This window comes from Myodes glareolus, chromosome 7 (genome assembly GCF_982192425.1).
Source record: "Myodes glareolus chromosome 7, mMyoGla1.1, whole genome shotgun sequence".
Lineage (NCBI taxonomy): Eukaryota > Metazoa > Chordata > Mammalia > Rodentia > Cricetidae > Myodes > Myodes glareolus.
In genome coordinates, this window is record NC_142032.1 from 70,080,136 (window position 1) to 70,106,267 (window position 26,132).

Here is a 26,132-nt window from a genome sequence, read left to right on the forward strand (position 1 = left end):
TTTCTCATCTTTTCCCCTCAGCAGAGCCTCTCAGGGTCTTCCTTTTGCTTGACCCACTAATTTCCCCCAGCACATAACTTAAAGGCTTGGTCATGAACTCAAAACAGAGCCAGTGAGAACATGAGCTAAGGAGGTCAGGGTTGTGGGTCATGGCGGTGAGGATTGCTTGTTTCTATGGGAACAATTCCTGGCTCAGCTCCTTGACCTTGCCTAATAGGTTTTCTCCCCTGAGAACCACTCAGCACCTACTCCCCACCCCCACCCCGACTGCTCCCACTGCTGCCCATAAAGTCCCAAAGATAAACCAAACCAATGATACACCATTTGAGTCTATCAAAGCTCCCGGGAGCCAGTGAGTTTACCGGACTGACTTATACAGCAGGTACTGGCAGGAGCATGGGTGAGGCTAGAGCACCACACTGGTAAGTCTAGCATGCATGATGACTTCCATAAAACCACGTAGATGGAGACCCTCTCTTTAGCCTTCCCCAAACCTCAGCTCCCCACAACCTACCTTCATGGCCTTAACCACAGAATCAGCTGCAGGTCAGAGTCTATGCAGACTTAGCATTCTGACTGATTTCCCGTACGCACACGAATGATAATAGTGAACGGCACTGCGTATCTCCTAACAATGCCTTTGTCTCTCATCAGGCAAATACGTTTGGAGGGTGAGATCTGAAAGAGCGTCTTTATATCTTCTACCTCCTAGATGTCAACGACACCTCCTTAGGCATGTCCATGGACAACCGTGCAAATTGAATGCTGTACGATTCGGGGTGTGGCAGAGGGTGGGAGGCATTTGAGCTCCAGGGTCAAATGGTACAAAACCAGCTCAGCTTCTGGGGCAGTCGGCCCTGCCTAGCAACCAGGTTCCAGTCAGCGGAGTTCTGTTACAAAAACTTTTCAAGGAAAAACCTGCCAATTGAAGATGATCCAGTGGTGGTTTTTTTTTTTCCGAGCTCTTGCAGTGTGTTCATTTAATTGGCATTTCAGAACTTCTGTGCTGCTTGCTCAGGAACCAGGACCTTTGAGACTGCCAGCTCCTCCCACAGTGCACAAAAATATTCAAGAACAAACGGCCACTCTGGGAAGATAATTCTGTCATAACTGCATTTAAGTCCAGCACCTTCCTTTTTGTTCAAAACATGACTGCCGGGGCACATCATTTGTGGTCCTGCAGATTCAACTGATAGGTTGTGTCCGCTTGCCAGCTCCATGGCTGGCTTGAGTGTTCTTTGATACCATCAGAACTGTAAGCAGACTATGTGTGTGAATACGTCAGCTCTCAGGGAACTGCAGTCCCCCAGGCTCCGCCTACCGGTATGTACGTCATCACGCATAGGGGCACCCATAGTGCCTGTCCGTCCTGTTATCTTCACGTCTTAGTTGCATGAGAAGTGATGAACCTTGGTTCTCTACACCCCGAGCCTTACTCATAGTCTTAAAGGGGGAGAGAGAGGCAGCGTTATGAGATCTACCTCCATGGAGTCCTAGAGGCTGCATTTTCAGCCTGCCGTTGGCAGGTGCTGAGCCTAGTCTGGTTCAGTCTGGAAGCTTCGATGGGAAACACCCGGATTGGGAACACACTCTGGATAGCCTGGAGTTTCCAGGACCAAATGCGTAGCATATTCTGATTTTCATGGCACGTTGGTCAGTTGCCCAGATAAGGTTAAGAACAGCTGACGGTTGGGATGGACAGAAAGGAATCTTGCAGACCCAGAGGAAACATCAAATGCTAGCGATAGACGGGAAGCAGAGGCAAGCCTTTGGCCCCAGCAGGCATGATGAGGAAAGGGTTGGCAGACAAAGCTGGCAGGACAGGAAATGAGCTGGAGAAACTTTAAAGATGTCTTTCTATAAAACAAACGTTCAGAAGTGGTTAAAAAAAAAAGTATGCCTTTAGTTAAGTCCACACGCCTTAAGACAACATGTATACATTTTTTTCAGTGAAATCTTACCCATTACAAAGGCCCATATTTTCCAGTTCCCTGCATGTCAGCTCACATGAACTTGGCCTATTATACTCATTAACCTCAGAGGCAGCTCCTATAAGAAATCCCTAGCACTAAGACAACAAATTAATTTAGCTGTTTTATTTGAAGCAGCTAAGACTGGAGCAGGGCCCCGTCATTCCCCTGCTCTCTGTTTCTGGTTTGAATGAGAAGGGCATTCAATTATCCATCCCCATTTCTGTGCAGTCAGAGGCAACCAAAGAGCCCTGCTCTCCCCTCCCCAGCCACTGAGGGTAATAGCAGGCTGGGTGAACTGTGCTCTGAGTGACAAGCTGGAGCCCTCTGCTTGTTTAGTATTTTAATTTTTGTGTTGTCTCTCTGTGTGTTCATGTGTATAAGGGTGTGTGTGTGTGTGTGTGTGTGTGTACAGGTGAGTGTTCAAATGTGTATGTATGCATGTGTGTGTTCATATGGAGATCGGAGAATAAGCACAGGGGTCCTTTCTTAGCCACGAGCAACTTTTTTGTTGTTATTGTAGAGATGGGGTCTCTCACGGGCTTGGAGTTTGCCAGCAGGGGTAGGCTGACTAGCCAGTGAGCCCCAGAGAGTGTCCTGTCTCTGTCTCCCCAGCACTGGGACTGTAAATGTGTGCCACCATACTTGACATTTTTGGCCTGGGTTCTGGGGATCAAACTCAGTCCCCAAAGCTTCCAAGGTAGCGCTCTACACACGGAGCATCTCTCTAGGTCTCTATTTTTATAAGCAATTGTCACTCCTACTATAGATAAGATATTCTCGGCACTTGAGTTCCAAGTGAGTGAGGCATTTCCCAATGAAGCATGGTCTTGGTACCATGCTGTGAAGTTTGAATTCTGTTTAGAAGGCAATTGAAGGTCACTGAAGTGTAAGAGGAGGCACGTGACATTCAGAAACTATATTTTTGAGGCGGTTTGAAAAGAGCATCATGGGAAGCAGAATAAATAGATACATCTTTTTTTCTTGAAAAGGCCCATTATACCTGTCTTGGTTAATTCAGTCACGTCTCATTTATGAGTGGATGATGGTGCCCAAAATTTGTTCCCGATGAGAAATGGTTCTTAAATGCAGGGCCTCGTGAGGTGGCTTTTCAACCAGCAGCTGGGTTTGTTCTGTAGCCTTAAGGCTTAGCCTACTCTACACTTTCTGTTTTAAACCCCTCTTTGGATCCAGCATAAGCTATGTCCTGTCCCCCAAACTCTAGTGCCTGCTGCTTGCCCTCTCCTGAGCAACAGGTCTCTTTTGCAGAAATTGCACTGACTTTTCTCCTCACATTCTTTATATTCTGTCTCCTCACTGTCTCTGGCTCTCCCTCTGCCTTTCCAGCCACAATCCTAAGACACTTCCACATGAAGCCACTCAGGACGAAGTTGGTGGCCTCCTCTTCCAGACCTGATTCGCACTTTGCCTTTGACATAGAAGAGGCCTGGAATCTATCCCCTGAATAAATCCCTTTCTGACCTTGCCTATGAGTCTGTCTATCATTACCTCATCTATCATGTATTGGAAGAGACCCTTCAAATATTGGCCCAAACCCCTCCTTCCATTCCCCACTGTCCCACTGAAGCAAATGTCTAGCCAGTTCCCAGTCCGTGGCTTTGATTGCTCTTTCTCTGATCTCCCACACCATGCCTCACCTTTCTTTATTCTGTCTGTATCCTGGTTAGATGTCTGCTTTCTCAAATGAACTTTCCATCTCAAGAGGAGGGAGACACGTCTCCTTCATTCCCTAGTGGTTCCCAGAGCCTACCTTAAAAGCTGGTGTGATGGATACCCATGATAGTGGATCATGGGAGACCCCTGTTGGTTTTATATCTTGATGCAGGTGTTGCTGGTGTGACATCTGTGTTCTCTGCACCCCTTTTGCATGATTTCCTCATTCCTCTATCTGTATTCCATCCAGCACTACTGAACCAGTGGGTTCCAGGTCAGTGAGAAACACTGTTTCAAAAAAGGGTGATCAACACTTGAGGAACAACATGCACACACACACACGCACACACACACACACACACACACACACACAAACACACATACATGGATGCATGCCTGCTTAATGAACTTAATGAACATTTGTCTCTGTTCAAGTATGTTTTTTTTTCCATCTCAGCCTCAGTTATACTTCTGAACATATTCAGAAAATATAGACAGATTTCATGGAAAATATAAGATGTCTAGAGAAATTTGAATTTCAGACAAACGACATTTTTTTTTCTACAAATGTAGTATGTGTGATGAGGGCTCAGGACCCTTAGAGAGAGTCTTCAAGTGGGCTTGGTATTTAGAGATCACTAAGTACCAAGCTCAGAGGAAGCTTCCTGGGGCTTGTTTCGTCTGATCATTAATGATGACTATTATCCCTAAGGGCACCCTTCAGGGTGCACATTTTCATGTTTTGTCCCAGTCACGTCAGATGTGAGATGATGCTAATAGTTTCCCTAGTGCGTGCTACTCCGCAGTATAGCCTTCCTCCTTTTCTTTCTGAGGAAGACACTTACATCTTCCCACTGGCAATGACAGTGCCACCCTAAGTGGTGGCTTCCAGTGAAAGATGGTGTAAAGGTGGTTGTGCCTTTCGGCATCGATGCCCTGGGCTCTGTACTGTTGCTCCCTTACCTGTCTTTTTCTCTCCCCAACACGAGCATGCACACATAACATAAGAAAAAGGAACAAATCTTTTAATGTAAAGAGGAGAAATAAAAGTATTTAGTGATCAAATAAGGGGACTAAGTTTCCTCTCCAATAGATATTTACTATGAAAAGAATGTTTTCAGGTTGAACAAAAGCAATTCCGGATGGATGCCCAGGACTACAGGAAAAGCATGAGGAAGCAGGTATGCTGGCAAATGCAATCCTATTGGTGCTTTAAAACAACAATAACAAGATGCTTAGGGATCTGCTTTTAAACAATAACAAGATGCTTAGAGGTTTGCACCATATGGAAATGAAATAGATGAACCCTGGGAAGGCAGGAAAAGGGCGGTTAAACTGTTGTAATTGTGTTGCTTGTTGAAGGCAGTGAAGATGCTAGCAGAAGATACACTGTAATGTCTCCCACGCTTATTTTAAGTTCTCATATAAGCACCGAGTGGATAATGTAACCCTATATATGAAACTATTGCAAAAGTATGGTGAATAATATTTTTTTAAAGAAAAGAAAATATCTTGGCTTTAATCCCAGCACTCAAGGAGGAAGCAGGCAGATCTCTGAGCTTTTGGCCAGCCTGCCTATTTAGTGAGATCCTGTCTTTAAAGAAACAAACAAAGAAAGAAAGAATAAAGTCCTAAAATACAGGAAAATAAGCAAAATGTAGACTGAGTCCTAAATCTATCAATAATTTCAGTGAAATTTCATGACCTACTTTAAAACAAGAAATTTGGGGACGAATTTAAGACACCAATTTTCTATGTGTGTTTTATAAGACATATTTTTTATAGTAAAATATAGTTGAAATACATGTGAAATATATCACTAGCTAAATAAATTCCTGTAGAAAACAGTGAAAGGATGAATAGATATGCATATACATATATATGCATGTATATGGGTGTGTATCCATATAGATAAGTGAAAAGATAGATAGATGCTGACTTTGATTAAGATCTGACCACTTCTGTCTTAGTCGGTGTTCTGTTGCTGTGAAGAGACACTAGGAACACAGCAGCTCTTATAAAGGAAAACATTTTGGGAGCTCAGCCCAGTGCTCTATTGTGGGTCTCTTTCCCTGTCTCCATCCATTGCAGGATGAAGGTTGACATTTAAGTTAGTCATCAATCTAACAGGGCAACCCCAATTCAGGCACCCTCTCCACTATTGCTTAGGGTCTGTCTTAGCTGGAATCATCCATCCTTGTGGATTCCTGGGAATTTCTCTAGTGCCAGGTTTCTTGCTTACTACATAATGGCTCCCTCAATCAAGGTATCTCTTTCCTTGCTCTCCACCTCTGTCCTTCTCCCATCTCGACTATCCCGTTCCCTCAAGTTCTCTTCTCCCCTCTCCTTCTTCCCTTCCCCTCCCCTTCTACTCCAACCCCCATGCTCCCAATTTTGTCCGGAGATCTTTTCTATTTCCCCTTCCCAGGGGGAATCTATGTATGTTTCTTTTAGGGTTCTCCTTGTTACTTAGCTTCTCTTGGACAAGAACTATAGGCTCATTATCCTTTGCTTTACAACTAGTATCCACTTATAAGTAGGTCCATACCAAAGTCCAGTTGAAGAGTGGGAGGAATAAGAATATGAGCAAAGAGGTCAAGACCATGATGGAGACACCCACTGAAACAGCTTACCTGAACTAATTGGAGCTCACCAGCTACAGCCAGACAGAGAAGGAACCAGCATAAGACCAAGCTAGACCCTCTGAATTGGGGTGACAGTGGTATGGCTGGGACAGATTGCAGGGCCACTGGCAGTGGCACTAGGATTTGTCTTTGTTGTTTGTACTGGCTTTTTGGAACCCATTCTGTTTGGATGGACACCTTCCTTAGCCTGGATATAGTAGGGAGGAGCTTGGTCCTTCTCGGAGCAATGTGCCTTGTCCTTTCTAGAGAGTGGATGGGGCGTGGAGTGGTGGGAAAGGTGGAGGGGATGGGAGAAGGGGAGAGAGTGGGAACTGGAATTGATAAGTAAAATGAAAAAAGATAGTTTGTTTTCTTTTTAAAAAATACTGAGAATAAATAAATAAAACCATTTAACTAGGGCTGGCTTACAGTTTAGAAGGTTTAGTCCATAGTCTTCATGGCAGGAAGCATGGCAGCATGCAGGCAGACATGACAGCTGAGAGTTTTACATATGAATGTGAATGCAGCAGCGGGAAGAGATAGCCTCTGGCCTGGCTTGAGCTTCTGGAACCTCAAAGCCCAACTCTAGTGACACATTTCTTCCAAGAAGGTCACACCTACACCAACAAAGCTATCCCTCCTAATCCCTCTCAAGTATTGCCACTTCCTAATTACCAGAATTCAAATACATGAATTCCATTCAAATAGGAATGGAAGCCATTCCTATTCAAACCACCACAAGATGTCTAACATTATTAGTTGTAATAGATTTGATATAACAACTTTGATTGGAAAAGAAAATAAGGGTAATCCAGAATGAAAACAGGCCAGTTAACCCGGCCCTAATTCTAATCACAGCAACCTTCAATCTTAAATGTTTCCTTTATAAAAATTTTCATGAAATTTGTAGAAACAAAAGGAGGATAAACTAGACAGGCTTTCAGCGGAGATTTCTGTTAGATAATAGCTCAACATATAATAACAACACTAACAATACTAATACTTTAGATTTGGTGTACTATGTTCATGAGGGTAAATGTAGCTATCATTAGTATATATTCTGAGTGAGAACACCACTTTGGGAAACAATTTGGAAATTTCTTAGAAAGCCCAACATATATTTGCTAGGGGCAGCAGGAGTTCACTCCCGAGTATTTTCCTAGGCAAAATAAACATGTCTAATACATCATGAAAAATGGATGAATGCATCATGGGAGGAGGTTTGACTGAGGAAGGCATCTGAACTCCCCAGAGCCCTTTCACTTACAGATTACTGTCAGTTGTAGTCAGTGGGAGAATTTTAGAGTACTTTCTACCTGGAATCCTTGCCCAGGTCACCATGACAATGGTCTCACAGTCAGGAAATGTAAGCTGTTTGTTATAAATCAAGAAATCAAGTCACCATGGTTGTTCTTAAAGCTGGCTTGACACCAGCCTTCAAACACATCTTTTCTTCTTTACCCTCTGACCTTGCAAAGCAAGCTTGTCCTCAAAGCAGAGGCCCTTCTAATGTAAAGCTTTTTTGATGGCCCAGAACAGCCTTCCTTGAGAAATGGCCCCTTGGACACTGTTAGATCTCTCTGCCCTGTCTTCTTTCTCACTGGATCTCAGCAACTATTCAGCGAGTCCCACTGATCACACAAGACTAACTCCGCAGGAGGGAAAAACAGCTAAGGCTGAAGAGCCGTGCAGGTCTGTCTGTGCTTTTCCTATGAGAGGACAGCAGCAAGGACACCGCTGCTGTTACCTTAGTGACACACACAGCTCAGCAGAGGCAACGATAACACCAAAAGTCTGGTGACCTCTGATGGCAATTGGGGATGTCCTAACCTTCTCACGAAAAGAAATTTCTGCTTGCTGAAGTACATGGGTCACGCTGCATGCAGAGAAACACTACCTTCAGGGACGGGGGATATAGCTGACTTGGGAAGAATATTTACCTATTATCCCTAATATCTGGAAGCCCTGGGTTCAATTCCTAGCACCACATAAACCAGACGTTGAGCTGTGTGCCTGAAATCCCAGCACTCCAGTAGCGGAGTCAAGAGGACTAAAAATTCAAGACCATCCTCAGCTATATGATAAGTTCAAGACCAGCTGGGGATACGTAAGACTCAGTCTCAAAACCAGCAGCACAAATACGAATTCATTTGTTAAAATGATTGACACATCAGGCATTAAAAAGATTGCATTAGTCCTCTGTGTCTTATTTCCCAGGATGGGTGTGCTCATAGGCATCCAGACTCCTGCTTTGTCTCCTTCATGACCAGACCGATCCATACCCTTGCTCCTTTGTCCCCATCTGGGAGTCACCTCTTTGCTGACATCGTTATCTCCGTGCCCACGTTGTAGAAATTAGATGTAAGAAGGAATATTTGCTGTGTTAAGAGCGCAAGTGCACATGGTTGGGCCTCCCTGTGTGAGACGCGATCTGTGACACTCTCGGAGCCTTCTCGGCGTCCTTTCCCAGCAGAGAGCTATAACTCAGGGTGATGAAGTGTCGTCGCTGAGAACAACCAGGTATAAATCATCTTGTCTGATGTTTACGGAGATCACTTCAGGCTCTCAGCTCCCTCCTTCCCTTCCACCCTTCTGTGCCTCAGCCCCCCTCCTTCTCATTATCTAAGCATCCTCACCCTAAGCAAGGGGTGCATTCTTTCCATCTCTCCATGGTCTTACTTCTTATGATCCTTTGTTTTGCTGAAGCCCATTTATCATATTCAAAATAGCATAAAAGACCAATTATTTTATTTCTTTTATGAAATGGCTGATTCTCTACTTTTGGCCCAAACTCCTTGGGCTCACTCACAAAAGGGACAAAGACAGAGAATGCGCCTGTGACTGCAGCAGGGATGAGCTGATGAGAGAGGGAAGGTCTAAAAGCTGAAGGGTTCGCTTGCAGAGTTTGGCACCAAAACATAGTCTCTCCGAATGGACAGCATGGAGTGGTCAAAGCATGGTGGGGGTGAGAGCGTAGTCTAAGCAACAATAAGAAGATGAAGCCAAATGATTATTTGACTTAAGCCTCAGAGTTGGACAGCCCCAGGAATCCCTGTGGAGAACACACTACAGTGTGTTGCTTCTCCAGAAAATGTTGAAACTTTAGATAAAATCAGGATGTTTTCATACACGATTTGGAACTGAGAATTTCTCTTAAGCGCCTCAAGCTGTCCCATGGTCATGATACATGCTACCCATACATGTCCCTTTCATTTGAGAAGGATTAAGTGATTTAGACCCCCGTGATCGAGGACAAACTCTAATTCCAGCATGCAGAGTGTTCATTGTGTCAAGTAAGGGGGAGCACGGGGGAACTTGCAAGCCACGATGTCTGCATCTTGGTGGGAGGAGAGTGAGCAATATGGTGTTCGTCTTCTGTGTATTTCTCAGAGGACTCATAAGGCTCCACGTCTTTCCTTGGCTCAGAACTAAGTACAACCTTGATGACTGCCCTCGAGGCTCTTGCCAACTAGTCACACCCTATGAGCTGTGACCTCATGCAAACATACCCCTTTCTCTAAGAAACCCACCAGCCAACTACAGCACCCATCATTCTGCCATTCACGTTCCTTATTCTACCTCCTGGTTTTTTCATATTTAACTCAAAACCATGCAGATTTTCATTCTGCCCTGCTGACATACCCCACCGTCCTTTTCCATGAGACCTAAAGACGAGCCTCTTTCAGATCAAGGGCATACATGTAATTACTTTAAGGACATTCACCCTGACATGTGTTGAATGTCTTTACGGTTTGGCATGTTCTTCCCCCACTCAAAGGTGGTCTTCAGAAGTACACAACACATCTGTTTGTAGACGTGTAAATAAAATAACAAGAATGGAAGCCGCGAAAGCTGGAGCGCTCTTCTCACTCACAGAGTTATAGACCATCTGGTTGAACACAGCGATTTAGAAAGGAAACTGGAGCTGGGGTTCGCCCAGTATGGAGCTGTTAGCACTTGGGCTGGATCATTCTTTGTGGATGGCAGGTAGGGGCTGTACTGGCGCTGTAGGCTATCCAGCAGTGTGATGGTTAGCTTTAATTATAGACTTGATACAACCTAAAGTCACTGGGGAAGAGAGTCTTAGTGAAGGATTGTTTACATTGGTGATGGCTGCGGGGAGATTGTCTTCATTCAATTAATTGATACAGGAAGATCCAGTCCACCGTGGGCAACACCATTCCATAGGCAGGGAGTCCAGAACTGTGTGAAAGTGGAGAAAGCACCAGGTTTTAAGAACCCTGCCCAGCCTGAGGCAGGTGTGGGGTGTGGGTGGAATGGGCATCATCAGTACCATTTCTTAGCTGCTCACCTATCCAGTTTCTGGTACCTCCTCTAAGCTATACAGATGCCTTCAGCAGAACGCTACTCTCCAAATTCCGGGCTTCACATTAGCTTTTCTTCCCAAGCTGGATCATAGTCCTATAGGGCTTTATTGCTGTGTAAAGTCTCTGTTGCTTTCAAACATCATTTCAAAAGGCCCCTGCCATCTTCTTTAGCTGTTTTCAAGGTAAAAGGAGATGTTCAAATAGCTAATGTTCACCGTTATCCTTCCAACTGTCCGTTTAAAGCTATGAGCATCATACCGAAGTTTCTTGTTTGTTTTTGTCACCAACCCTGGGTGGGAAGATGCTTACAGGTGTGTTCCAACTGTTCACTGTGAAGTAGGCCAGGCATCTTGCAGCTTCTTTCTCTGCGTGCTCCGGGTTATTTCCCCTAGATGAATTCTGAAGAGTGGAATTGTTGACTCAAAGCCGTGTGCATTGCTACGGAATATGATAACAATTTCCAGATTGCCTCGTGGAAGGCTGGGCCAGTTCACACTTCTACCAGCTGTGCATGGAAATTCCTGTTTCTTGGCCCCCCCACCAACACTGGCGTTTCATACTTTAATAAATCTGGCATGGCCCTGGGCAGCTACCAGGTTGGCTAGAGGAGCTACAGCGTTAAAAGCTCTTGATAGTTTGAACCCTCAGGTCACAACTCACAGGATAACTCTGTAGGCAAAGTGACAAGGTCTGTGGTTCAATAAAAAAAAAAAAAGCCCGTGCACAGGTTTAGTGTGGGGAGATCGGAAACAATAGCCATGCTTATGAAACAGTGGATCACAGCAGCTGAGCCCGAGCTCTCTGGGACTGAATTTATAGACCCAGAGGGCACCAGTCAAAGGGGAAAGGGGGCTTCCTGGACTCTAAATGAGGTGGCTGCTATCATAACTAGTCTAAGTGTTGCTACATTGTGAAGAGAACCTTGCATACCTGACCGGCTTCCTGAGCCAGGCTAGACTGACAGTCAGTCACAGACCCCAGTGATAGTTGAAGGAATGAGAGTGAGGCCCCACTGATGGGTTTGGGGAAGGAGGCAATGGCTTTGCATTGCTTTCTTGTTAACTACATGTTAAAAGAGTTTCAGTAAGAAACAGGGCATTGTACACCAAACAGAAAACTATTTTCAAACTTAATTTGGTTCCCAGGGAGAGGGGCGTGTCTGTTCTTCTCCAGGTCCAGTTCTTCAAGACCTCAGCTTCTGGGAATTTTGATGGGTTGCGGAGAGAAAGTGTGTCGGTGCAGAATTTATCTTTGTGGTGTGTGTGTGTGTGTGCACGCATGTGCAGATGTTTGCAAGTATATGTGTGCCTTCATTTATGTGTGTTTACCTGTACACATGAGTGTATATGTGAATATATGTGTGCATACATATGCATGTAAGCAAATGCACATACATGTATGTGCATATGTACATACACCTATGCTCATGCAGGTGTTGCATGAATGCCTATTTGTGTGTATGTATGTATTATATATGTGTGCATATGTGTGTATTGTATAAATCTGTTCATGTGTATAGATGCATATAGATATATGCATATGTGTGTATATACTTGTATATGTGTGTATGCATAGGAATGTGTGCATACACATGTATGTGCACGTATGTGTGCGCATATATGTATATATGTGCACATATACTTATGGATGTGTGTATACACATGTACGCATGTGCATGCATATGTATGTGTCTGCATATATATTTATGTGTATATGCATGCATGTGTATCATATGCTTGCACAAGTGTACATGTGTTTTGTATGTTTAGATATATGTGTGCATGCCTGAGTATGTGTGTACTTGCATGAATCTATGTGTGACTCTGCTGTTCAACACTATCACCACACATCTTTTTCAATCTCCTGTCCACCCTGTGTCCATTGTTTGTTTTCTTTGTTTGGTTCTGGTTTTCTTTATTAACGGCATCTTTCTGGGGTAGGTGAAGAATTTAAAACCTGTGCAGGTGGGATGGTGGCAGGGAGGTGTGGGTTCTTGCTGGGAAGGCCGTGCAGGTCCTGTACACCTTCCACAGTGTTCCCAGTTCCCTTTTCTTTCAGGTAATTTCAGGCGATAGTTCAGGTGTTGTTCTTAGGAGTGACTCCTCTCAATCGTGCCATGAGGAGAGCAATAAGTGCATGGTTTTATGCGTTTTGTGATCAGGTACAATGTCTTGCTGCAAACTGGAAACTGAATTCTATGTGAGAGTAGGAGTGTTATGAGACGAGAGCAACAGAGGCAGGACCAGAACAAACATTCACCGCAAGTCCCAGAGAGTGCTGCTGTGTGCCAGTCTTGACCTAGTAGTGACGCGAATGGTGTCCTTTAATCGCCCGCTGGTGAGCCATGCTCACGATGAGGAAGTGGAGCTGAGATCCCCTGACAATGACCAGGTCTGGCAGAAAGTGGTGGAGCTTGAGTTTGGCCCTGGTTCAGCATGACCCTAATTAATTTGGGGAGAGGAGGAGTTTCTTGTGAAAAGATGAGCTCTGGTTTCCTGCGAAGCTGTTTGTGTGTTTTCTGCACCACTTTACCCTCAAGGAACCGGCAGGAGAATGTTTGGTTTGAACTAGATGGTCAAGTATCAGATTCTACGCACCCTGTTCCATCACAGACCGTAGGTGAGGCCCTTCCCCAGACACCAGGGATGGATGCACATGCACTTTTGCTTATACAGAATGTGTTTGAGTAAGCAATCTGGAAACTTTGATGCTTACAAATAAAGATTTTTTTTTTCAATAGACATTCTAACTCTAGGAAATAATGGAATTTTGGTTTTCATTTGTTACAAACCTTTTTGGGTCGTTATAAATTATGCAGTCACACACTCAGTCCATCTGTCAGCTGAGTCTTGTCCTCTCTTTTTCCTGCCGTCAACTCAACATTGTTTTATTTTATCATCCAGTTAAATTGACTATCATCTAAAATTATGGGGTTTTGTAAGGCCATTCATAGGAATGGAGTCACCCTTCCCTTCTCTGCAGAGGATGCGATGTAAACCTTGAATGTCCTGGCCTTCCTCCCAAAGCAAAGACATGTGATGTCATGGCTGTGACCTGTCTCCCACCCACCTCCACCCAGCTTGTATTTTGGTTCATGTCTGAGAGTCCTCACAGTGACCTCCTCACTGCCTGCTGCCTTACCTCCACTCCCATGATCCAATTTCAAATTGGTCCCTCTAGGAAGGCTCCAAACAGACAAGGTGTCAGTAAGCACCAAGTGTCATCAAGCCTCATCCTCTTCCAGGCTTTGTCTTTCTACTTTGTTCTGAAGATTATTTATGCTAATGGTGAATTTAAATATCTAATTTGTCGATGCAATTTCAGCTACCATGTAGCTAAGAGCCATGTTTCCAGTCTAAAATATTTTAATGATTCTGATCAAGATTGGTATTGGGGTAGACCATGCACTTAGCACGGTGTGTAGATCTATCCTGGGAACGTTTGCTGGTGAATCCATTTCATAATGAATTGATGGCATAAATCCCCCAAGCATTGGTTTTGGACTGTTTTATTTTTCATTGCTGGAGGTGGGACTTTCTCACCTCGATGACTTTCCTCCAGTTTCCTTCCCTCCTTTTCTTCTTTTTTTCCCCTCTCTTTTCCTTCTCCCCTCTTCCCTGCCTACTGTTTTCTGGTATCAAAGACAAAGCCACAGACCTCTGTGAACTGGTCACTGAGTTCCAGCCTTAACTCTGCTTTCACACTTTCTATGCAAGAGAACATGGCCTGAGTCTTGTGGGTGTCTTTTTAAAGTTGGCTGAAATGTCAAAGGGCCTCTTGGCAAGTGAAGAAGGTCCAGCCATAAACTCGAGTGAACTTATGCCAGGCGGAACATGGCAGCACAGTTAAGAGGCAGAGTGAGTGAGAAGCAATGAACCTGATAGGCCCTATCCATGAAGGGTACAATGGGTCAGAAGACATACTTTTTAAAAATGATTTTATTTATATGTCATGTGTATATGTGATATATGTGCATATGCTGTATGTATATGAGCATATATGTTACAGAGTATATATATATGATGTCAGAATAAGTCAATTCTCTCCTCCCACATTTATGTGGGTTCTGGGACTGAACTCAGGTTGTCAAGCTGATGATGCGGCAAGGGCCTTTACTCACGGAACCACCTCTCCGGCACCTAAAGTTTACTTTTAGTTGTCTAATCTTTGTACATTTTTGCTGGCCATGATATAATATTTCAGTAGAGTAAATATAGCCAGTATTTTTTCAGTCTATTTCCATAATATAGCCCACTATGTGATGATCAACCCAAGATATTAGCGCAAGTGCTTCATCATCCCAAGCTTTTGTCATTTCTTTGCTATAGGAACATTCAAAACCTTCTCTTGCTGTCGTTTTGATTACGTGGTACAATATTGTTTGGTTTGGGGCCTAGAACTGCAAAAACAAACACAAATACAGACCCAGCAGTGCTATAAAAATGGTGGAAGGGCCTGGCCTGGGGCATAGACAGCACCAGGATCTGGAACCATATGAAAGCAGCAAGTGAGTTAAGCACAGGCATTGATTGCTCTCTGTTTCTTGTCTGTGTGTGGTGCCTTCAGTTCCTGCTGCTGTGGCGTTCTCTCCCTTATCGAACCCCCCAAATCCGTGAGCCAAATAAGTGAACCAAAATCAGTCCTTGATTCTTGCTGTCGCCTTTCTCTGGGTATTTCATCACAGTAACAAGGAAAGAGTGCAGGTCAGGTGGACTGAGTGGATCTTGACTTACAGTATTCCCAACTGCAAGTTTATAACCGGATATAACCCAGTCACAGGTTGAAGGACAACCATATAGGGCTGACTGGGAGAGGGTAGGATCAGGTGAGAGCAGAGAATTTCAGACAGACCGCAAAAGGAATCACAGGACCCAAGTCAATATAGATCTAAGATGGAGGATGGTGTGGCCCCAAAGGAGGGCGGATGCAAGGGCGAGAAGGGAGCACAAGATGAGGTGTTTGGAGGAGGTGAGAGTTTTAAACTCTGAAACCTTGTGGTTGCTACTGATAGTGCTATGAGACAGGGCTTTCTTGACATGTGTGTGATCCAGGAGAGGAGGGGGACCTAAAACCCTAAGGTAGAGGGCCTTCTGCATAAAAGACTAAGTCCCTGTTTGTGGCAGTGGCTTTGAGGGTCCGTTGATGTTTTAAAAGGAAGGGCTGAATCCCACTTCTCTTTTAGTGACAGATGTTATAGGTTGGGCTTCCTCCAGGACTTCTCTGGGTCAGAGTGGGAACTCTTTGCTGATAAAGAAGACTGGAACATTTCCTAGCCTAGGGAAATGAGAGGCCACAGGGAGATCGCACACCTAGAGGGGCTGAACCCTGGACTCTTCCCGAGTCTGTAGTCCTCATGGCTGAGCCTGGGATTGCATCCATTCCCTACACCTATCCTCTTCTCCCAATTCCAGAGGTTCTACTCTGCCAGCATCAGCCTGCACCCTCTTTTCTTCACCTTCTGCTTCCTTCTACCCCCCAACCCACAAGTTCAAATACTCAACAAATAGCACAACAGCAAGCAAAGGGCAAATCTGGTGACAGTTGTGCTGTGTGTCTGATTATCATGACATGTGAATTCTCTTCACAAGGGCTGCGTGCAGCTTGGGGGGAGTTTTCATGGCGCAGTTAGAATGGGTTTACAAAAGCTTAGCAATTAGCCGTAATCCTGTTTGTAATAGGAGTTGCTTGCACCGAGCTTTGCTGAGTCCACAGCAACGTGGCAGTGCCGCTGTGATCGATGGCGGTTCTCTTTAAAGGGCTTCCTATATTCTGCTAATGTTTATTTGAAGGCAATTGCCGTGATGCTTGGTAAATGGCTCTCGGTCAACACGCGAGAGGTGCATTCTCTCTAGAAGACAGCTCGCGTGCAAACAAACTAGCAACTTAAGCTATTAACTTCCTCTGAGTGACAGGCTTGAAATGGTGTTGCTGAGGGGGAAAACAAAGCAGACTGTAAATGTTTCCAGACATCAAATTAGTTAGATAAATGAACTTTGAATAGGAAACCAAGATTTCTGGTTAATTCACAGAGTGCATGCTGTGTTGTTGGAAGGCCATTCCGGAAGGCAATTCTGTGCTAGACGATAATATTTTTAATGCCATGATTGCATCTGCACACCATAGGAAGTATTACCTTTAAGCTATGTCAAGCCAAGGTGAAGTTTAGAGATGTGTGTTGCACTGTATCCACGCAAGCTTTTATTCATGCCTGTCTGCTACTGTGATGGTGTTCACATACAGATTACTTAAAATCGTCTTCCCATGTGGGAGAAAGGAGAAAGCTAATTTGTTTCCAGCCCGTCCACCCAGGATTGGCCTGAAGCCTGACTCATAAATAGAGCCTCAATTAATAAACATATAACATCGCTTTATGAAAATTTTAAAGAAAAACAATTTACGATGGCCATTTAGATCTAAATACAAAAAGCTTGTAAAAAGAGCTTCATCTGGATAAACTGCAATAAATAATAAGTAAAATGGTGTCTCCCTGCCATCAGGCTAGGAAATCATGGTTCCGTTTGCTGTTGGGTTTCTATAAGGAAGACACATTCCCATTTCATCAAGTAGGAAGGTTTACAAACAGGCATTTTACCGCTCAGAATCCTACCACAATCTTCTTAATGATGTCAGCTTCGAATGCTTCTGTAAAAAATGGCCTTGACTTAGATGGCTTAAACCAGCGTCTGTTTCTCATCTCCCAGGTCACTGGCCTGAAGTCCAGTGAGTGGGGTGTGGCTTGACTCCAAATCCCAACAAGATAAAGAAGACAACTCAGCCAGCCTGCGTCTCAGGAGACACCAAGGCAGGATCCATTTCAGTTCCTTAGAGGTGTGGCAGAATCTGCTCTTTGTGGCTTAGGGCCAAAGTCTGTAATTTTTTTTTCCTTCATCTTCAAAGTGAGCAAGGCAAGGCTGGGAAGACAGCTCAGGCTATAAATTTGCTTATTCTGCAAGCATGCGTTTGTTTCTCAGGTCCTCTGGGAAGTCACAGCAGTGGAGCTGGAGGCAGCTGGAGCTGTTGTAACTGCAGTCAAGAAGCAGAAAGCAATGAATGCTCACTCACTCCCTTGCTACAGTCCTTGATCCTAGCCCAGGGAATAGTGCTACCCGTAATGGGTACTTCCTGTCCCAATTAACCTCATTGGTAACTCCACACAGGCATGTGTAATACTACATATCATTTCAGTGCTGGAGAGGCAAAAACAAGTGGGTCCTTGGGCTCGCTGGCCAGCTAGCCTAGCCTAAACAGTGAGCCCCCGGCCAACAAAGAGACCCTGTCTCTAAAACCAAGGTGGACGGCACCATGGAAATTACACAGTCTTACGTATTGGCGGCCACGTCACTGTAGCACCCCCAGGACATCCTGTCACCACCCAGCCCTGTTCCTATCGTGTCTCTGTGAGGTCCAGAAGACAAAATCATTAGGAGACGGGCCTCTAAGGAGAGGGATTTCATGAAATCCCCCTGCTAGGCTCTCTCCAGCAGCGCCCCATGCGGGTGGACCCAGGGTTTCTCTGTTCTCTGGTGCATTCTCTATTCTTCACCTCGAATTTTACGGGAATATCCACAAGTCGTAAGTCTTTCAGCTTCTTTCCTGTGGCCCTAGGTAGAGCCTCACCCATTTGCTTTGGTGTCTTAATTCTGAAGTGCACAGGAGTGGAGGAGGAGAAATGAATCTCTGGCTGAGAGACTAGAAAGGAACACCATTGTTGATTATCCCGGGCCATAGATAGATTAACCCTTCAGCTCCCTTGGGGCTGTGGGTGTGGCTATGTAGCACAGTTCTGGCCTGTCATTCTGGGGTCTTTCCCAGCATCACAAGGGGTAGGGAGTGGAAAACAGGAAGTACCTTTCTCAACCATAGCAAGCCCTGCTGGCCTCCCACTCTCAGAAGAGCAAACAAGACACACATCCATTCTCAGGCCTCACTGACTGTGTAGGGGTCCTGTGTCATAGCTTCCTGGGACACTCAGGGGTGTCAGACTCTTGGCTGAGGTGGGCAGCCTGTGAGGCTCTAGAGAGGTTCAGTGTGTTTCTCAGCAACAGTGTGTGGCGGGGAGAGTCTGGAGTCCCTCTTATGCCTCCAGAGAGGAAGTTTACAGTCTTGGCATCTCTCTTCTCCCCAAGTAAAGTGTTCCTTCGGGATCTCCCATTGCATCTCCATGCCATCCTTCACCTACGTGTGTCTCTACGTAGCCATGCTTGGTACAGAAAGCATGCACAGATAAGCCTTTACATGCTTGCCTTCACAATGATTCTGCTCACCTGGAAGAAGTAAACCATTAAAATATAAATGAAAAGACGAATGAATCTCCACTGGTAAAATCTGCTAGAAGAGGCAGAACCATGGAGAGAGCATGTGGCTTGCTAGGGTGGTCATGACCAGGCCAATGGTCAACGGTTAGGGCTCACAGAGAAACCAGGGAGGACATGTCAACATTAGACTCTAGAATGCAACCTAAATCTTTAAAAATCTAAATCATTTGCTACAAATGTGAGGGTTGATTAATTCCATAATCAGAAATAGATTAAGAACTGGGCCAGGGTGGTGGCATTGAGGGGAACTAAAGCCCTGCCTGGGCCAGAAGAGGGAAGGAATATACTTTTTCAGATGTGCTTTATACTCTCCAGAGGGAAAAGCAATTGTGTGTCTTAGGCCACAAAATGAAGTTGGAGAGATCACCTGATATAACTAGTGAATCCAGTATTGGAAAGTAAAAATAAAACCTCATTTCATATGTTCATGTGTGTGTGTATGTGTATGCACATGCATATTGGCAGTGCTAGGTATCCAACTCAGGGCCTTATACATGCTAGACAAGTGCTCTACCCCTGAGCAACAGTTCAAGCAGCTTTTAATGTGGAGGGTTTGTGCTCGGCTCACAGCTGGACACATGGTCATGCTAATACCAATTTTCCACTGCAAAAATAAAGATCACCAACTCACCGATAAAAATCACTATCACTTATGTAATAACTAATAGGCCCCAAGCCAAGGACCTCCCGGGATGGCGCTGCCTTAATTCCTCACGGTCCTATCCTGCATTTAGTTCAATCTTGTCTTCTCTGCATTCCATGGTGTGCAGATCTTGCAGGCTGTAGAGCTAACGTGCTAATATTAAAGTGGTAATCAAGATGCCTCTAAATATTCATAGCAATAAATGCCTCCCTTGTGCCCCATGAATGCCAGGGCTGCAGTCTGAAACATTTATTTAGTGCTAGAGAGGGATTTAGTTATTCCCGAGTTCCCTTGAACGCAGTATTTTAATATTGTTGTTATGCCTGAAAAATGAGATCCCCCTGACCTTCCAGCATGGATGGTTCAGATGGATGGCTTTGGCTCTCTATGGGTCCCTTGGAAAGGATGACCTCAGGCTATGATGGGAATAGACATGGCTATTGAGGGTGATTCTCTGCTGCTGCTAAGTCTGGTACCAAGTCACTGCCACATGGCCCCAGCTTCAAGGTCAGGGTCAAATTTTTCTAAGTCGTTGAAAATTGTATATGTGTCTGTATCTGTGTGTATGTCTCTGTGTGTTTGTGTGCCTCTGCGTGTGTATGTGTGTGGTTGTATGGTGTATGCATACTGTGGACGTGGGGAAAGAATGGTAATTTTTATCTGTGAATGACTGACCTTTTGTTTTCCAGTAGAAAATTGATACTAGCAAGCAAGTAGTCTGTCTGAGCATCAGAGCACACACTACATGGTAAAATCTGCCACTGACAGGTATGTCATCAGAGCACCCACGGCAAGGTAAAATTTGCCATTGACAGATTTATGAAGGGCTGGGGATGTGACTCAGGAGTAGGAAACATGAACTGGAATTTCGTGGAAGAGCAGATCACACGTTCCAAAAGCCAAAAATTCTATGCCTAACAATAATGGAGATACAAACTAAAGCCTCAGGCTGAGAATGGTTCATCAGATAATGGTGCTTGCTTCTAAGCCAGAGGACCTGAGTTCAAGGCCTAGAATCCTAGAATCAACGTGAGAACCAATTCTAACAAGCTGATCTCTGACCTCCACATGTGTGTCATGGCACAGACGTCCAACAAGCAAATAAACATACAAATTTTAAAACAAATAAAGCCGAACAAGATGTGCTTCTATATTTAACAAATTTTCTTGCCTGGCTTCTAAAAAATATTTTGGTCAGATATCTATAAAGGCATGGAGTATCAGACACATGTATCCAGTAACTGAGGTAATATGATCCATTAGTAGATTAGAAACAGTGTATAAATCCCCAGTGAAGGCAGATGGACAAATCCTACACCCATAGAACCTATTCAGTTTCAAACGTGACACATATGTGTCTAGTCATGTATAGAGAGGTGACTGAAAAAAAATAACCAATGAGCATTTATTTACATGACTGTGGATATAGAAATTGTTCATACAATAGAATATTGTAAACTCATGAGAATGAACAACACACAGAACAGACAACCCCTACACATATGGATCTACAGGTATAAGATTAAACTAGCTGAGTCATAGAAGAATGGGCTGGGTATGAGGCTAATGCTCAATCAAAACTGGGCAAAGGCAGAGTTTTATTTAGAAATAATATAGTGGGAATAAACTATAAAGGTAACCAAGATGTTAACTAAAATTAATTAATGATGAACTGGTTCAGGATAATGGTTGCCTCTGGGAGGGAGTGAGTGGGATGCAAGAACGAAGAAAGGATGTTGTAGACTGAACCACATCTCTGGCCCTGTCAGATCTTTCTTCTGAAGCCCCAACCCCTAACCATGGCATGTGGAACATCTGGAGGCCTTTAGGAGGCTGCCTGGATAAACTGAGGTTGTAGGGTATGATAATGACCTTCCCATCACCTTGGCCAAAATACCTTACAGGATATATTGAGAAAGAATAGATCAATTTTGGCTCATCATCAATTTCAGTCATTGTGGCAGGGAATGAATGCTGTGGCAGCCCAACTTATGGAGGTGGAAATACATTGGCAGAAGCTACTCATCCCAGCACAGACCAGGAAGCAGAAAGTGAAACCATATCCAAGGACTAGGAGCCTTCAAGAGCCTGTAATTAGTGCCCCCACCTCCACCAGTAGGCCCCATTTCAGAAATATGCCACAACATTATAATAGCATCTCACACTGGGAATCATGCATTCAAAACATGAGCCTGCAAGGGATGTTTCAAATTCAATCTGTAATATATGGGTAGGTCCTAACCTAACAAGGCAGATGCCCTCATAAGAAAAGATTGGGGCACACACTTGCGAAAGACAGCATGGGCCTACTTTAAACAGTACTATCCTTATGCAGTTAGACCTGGGCTTGATATAATAAATGTAACTGAGCAAGCCGGGAGAAATAATCTAGTAAGTAGCATTCCTCCAGGGCCATTGCTTTAGTTCCTGCCTTGGCTTCTCTCAACGATGGACTATAATCTGTAAGAAACATAAGCCCTCTCCTCCCCAGGTTTCTTTTGGTGACAGTGTTTACCACAGAATCAGAAAAGCGAACTAGAAAATAGGCTTTCTACAATTCAGTGAATAGTCCATATTTTCATTTGCATGGTAGGTACCATATTATTTTATTGTTTTTGAAAAGTGCATTGATGTACTTTACATATTTGTTTAGAGGTACTTTCCTCAGTTTAAAAGATAAAATCATAGTTACTGCCTAAATGTCTTTGGCATATTGATTAGAATTTGATTGATTGGTTCAGTGAATAGTGTTCTTTGCACATCCAACAAAGGATGTAGCTCTGTTAGGTGATCAATCAATATATCATCTTCAGAAAAGGAATGTTGGGCTTGATGGTCTTCAATCAATAACAATTAGGAAAATGGATGTAAGCATGCTTTTAAACTAAAATATCCAGTCAGTGAGGCGATCAGAAGGAGTCTCCCTCCCTTCTCTTCCTCTACTGGATTTTTTTTCTATCAACCAGACCGCTCCTAGTATACTATGGTGGTTTGAACTGGTCATCAACTTGGTAAGATCTCGTATCAGCTTGAAGACAAGTATCTGGGCGTATCTGCGAGAGATTGTCTAGACTGTGTTCACTGAGGTAGGAAGCCACACCCTAAACGTGGGCAGCATCATCCCCAGGACTGGGCTGCATCCCCAGATGTGTGGGTAAATGGGTTAGCAGAGAGACGCGGGGAGGGGGGGAGAGGATGAATGAATTCCTTCCTTCACTCCCACCTATTTTTGCCCAGCACTCCCTTAGCCTTTATAAAGAAGCACAAGCCAGCACACTGATCACAAGTCGGTATGAGGCCCCTTCCTTTTAAGGGGAAAAGGACAGAGCAGCAGGACATTGGTCATGCCTCTCCTCTTAGCTGACTTTTAAGCTGATTCCAATAGACAGGAAAAGCATCCCAGGTAGAGAAGCCAGCATGCGCAAATTCTCAGAGCAGCAAGTCAACTCTTGCGTTCCAAGGGTGGGCACCATCAGAAACTAGAGCCAGGTAAGGAGGGAGGAGGACAGCGTAGGCATGTGTTGAAGGAACTGAAGGCCTGTCAAGGAGAGGACATGGGGAACCGTGGGCTGGGTTCAAATGCCAGTATCTTATTAGTTTTGTGGGAAATGAGCTCGTGCAAGACTGAAGTTTTAAGTGTCCTTCCACCGTTGGAGAAGGTGGATGGGAAGAAAAGAAAGGCGGACCCAGGAGGATCTGGGTTAGAAGGGTTGACAGGAGGAAGGTACATGTTGAGTGTTGCCTGTGAGTTGAACAGGAAAGGGGTGAAGGGAAGGATGGGAGGGGGCCTTGGCAGCAGGAGAGGTGCTTTAGTGAACAGCTCTGCAGGACCGGCAGAGGGGTGGATGTGGCCAGAGAGGCTAGGGAAGGACTTCAGGTTTCCCACCATGAGCAGGTAAGGAATAGAGGTGCTCTTTGTGCAGTTGGGGAAGATCAAGGAAAGGAGAGATGGGATGGATGGGGTTGGTGTTCAGAGGAAAGGGTCCAAAGGAGGACTAGACAAAGGGAAAGGTACAAAGGCTGCATCAGGGCCAGGAGTCCCATTTTCCAGTTCTGCCACTCTAATCCGTGGTACTTGGAATCAAAGAAAGTCCCCAAGAAGAAAATCAGTGTCTCCCCCTCCTTTTCCCCTTCCCCTCCCCTCCCTCAAAATCAGTCTTGACAACCCCCCTCCTTCCTCTCTGCTGACTATACTGATGTAGAACATCGGGCTATTGGCAAGGTGAAGCCAAGTGCTTTCCAGCTAACTTCCTGCTTATCTATCTTGCAGGATCATCCAGATGTGCTGACTGTGCAGCTGCAGCTGGAGAGCCGAGAACTGATCCTAAGCCTGGAAAGGAACGAGTAAGTCAACTTCATTCTCGTTCAGAAAGCAACAGGAGAAAGTTAGGACACGTCGCTGAAAACTGTTCTATGATTAGGTCACCGTCAGGATGTATTTGATCTCACAAGCTTGCTCCAGTATTACACACTCATCTTATGTTTTTCTTTAAAAATCTGTCCCTTGAAGGGAGAAATTATAAATTTCCAGAAAACAGGGCACTGATTTTTGTTTTGTTTGCTTTTCTGAGAGCATGGGCATCGTTACGTTTTGTGTATGACTTCTCAGGTGAAGCAGTGTTTACTGAGAACTCTCTTCACCTCTATTTTACGCCCCCTCACACACCGGCCCTCCCACAAGTACCACAGTTACAAAGGGCTTTTCTTATCTGTTTAATTCTTCCTTTAGCTAATGAGGTCTTCCAGCAAGCAGTCTGTGTTTAAAGGGATGACTCTATTTGCCAGGTCCCTGGATTAGAGCAGGGGAGCTTGAAGCTTTCCCCTTGCAGGAGAGCTAGCCTCTCTTCCTCACTCTTCAGTACGATGGGGTGGGGAGTTTGGGAGCTGACACAGAGAAGAGGGAAGACATCCACCGGGGACACACAGTCCCAGAAACCAGAGTGAATCTTCGTGGGGACAAATTAGGATGCTCATCAGATCAGAGCTTGAGTTTGTGGCTAAGAAAGCCAGATGGAAGAGATGTCCTGCCATGCGGCAGCTAAGGCCACACAGTCCTTTCAGTTGGTATATATGAAATGACAAAGCCTGCTCCCTGGGATCTGCAAGCTGCCACTTTGCGTTTCTTGTTACATGTCTACCCTTCACCACCGAGTGGATCAAAGGCTTGCAAAACAGTGAATATATGATATGTATTAGCTTTTCTAATATCCTGATGACTTGAAAATAAGATTCGAGCACATGGATTGAATACTTGGGGCTCTGAACTGAAAATTATATTGCTTTTATGTATTTACCTTCAGAAAGTAAATATTTTAAAGATCTTTCTAGACATTGTAATTGATTAGAGGATGTGTGTTTTGTGTGTGTGTGTGTGTGTGTGTGTGTGTGTGTGTGTGTATGCATGCATGTAGATGTGTATTTATATGTGTAAGCCAGCAGCTGACTTCCTCAATTGCTCTGTGCTTTTTGATACAGGGCCTCTCATTGAGCCTGTAGCTAAATAGCTAAGTTTTCGCTGGGAAAGGCCCCAGGATCCTTTTGTCTTTGTTTTTTAGTGCTAGGATTGTAGATATTGGCTTTTATGTGGGTGCTGGAGATCCAAATTTAAGTCATCATATTTATATAGCAAGAACTATAGCCTCTGAGCAATCTCCTCAGTGCCTCTGTTTTTGTTCATTTAAGAATATTGTGAGAAATTCACTTTTTTTTTCATTGCTGCAAGTATATGGCTTTAAAAATATCTCCATTGAGGTAACTAGGGAATGTAGCTAGAATGTGAACTGTCCTCATGTGTTTGAACACTTGGTTCTCAAATGGTAGCACTGCTTTGGAAGGTTGTGAAAGCTTCAGAAGGTGGGGCTTCTCTGGGGAAGGTAGATCGGCTTTATAGCCTGTCTCACTGCTGTGCTCTCTGCTCCTGACAGTGGGTACAGTATGACCAGCTGCCTCACACCCCTGCCACCGTGCATTCTCTGTCATGATGGACTGGGCTGTCCAACTGTCCATCAGAATAAACCTTCCCTGAAGATGCTTCTTGTCAAATATTTGGTCACAGCTATGAGAAAAAAAAAAGCTTATACTCTAGATGCTACCTGAAAGACACAGGAAAACAAACAAAAATCTCACAAGAACGCCCGTGGTGTCACGTGTTCTCTATGGGTTGTTATGATTGGCAGCAGGGCTTAGAAATGTCTGTGTGGTATGTGCTCCGGGTATCTGACTGTTGAAGGCACATGTTGCCCAGCACAGGGAAGGCTGTGAGCCTGATTTACACATGATCTTAGGGATGCAGGTAGGAGAGTGGAAAAATCTCATGAAATCCTTTCTGTTTTTACTGCAAAAAGTCTGCTCTAGAGCAGGACGAGAGCACTGCCAGGGAGTGACACTGACAGTGACAGCAAAATAAACCAGCATGCGACCCCTGGGTGGCAGGGTGAGCGCAAAGGTGGATCCCTGGCCTAGAAGCGTGGCTTTGCTTTGGTCTCTCTAGCTGACACCACAGTCTTTGTACAATCCTGCATACTCTCATTTCTCGTTATTGACGTGTCCCTCCATGTAAAACGCTGTCTTGGCCCCAT

The 26,132-nt window shown here is 44.6% G+C and overlaps 1 protein-coding gene across 1 annotated transcript in view; it reads left to right on the forward strand.

Annotated features, from left to right (window-relative positions):
* Positions 1–26,132, forward strand: part of Adam12 (ADAM metallopeptidase domain 12) — a 311,146-nt gene that overhangs the window by 58,522 nt on the left and 226,492 nt on the right. The window contains exon 3 of the mRNA XM_048455333.3: positions 23,825–23,898. Within this exon, the coding sequence (XP_048311290.3) occupies positions 23,825–23,898 (74 nt within the window). The remainder of the gene's footprint in view (positions 1–23,824; positions 23,899–26,132) is intronic.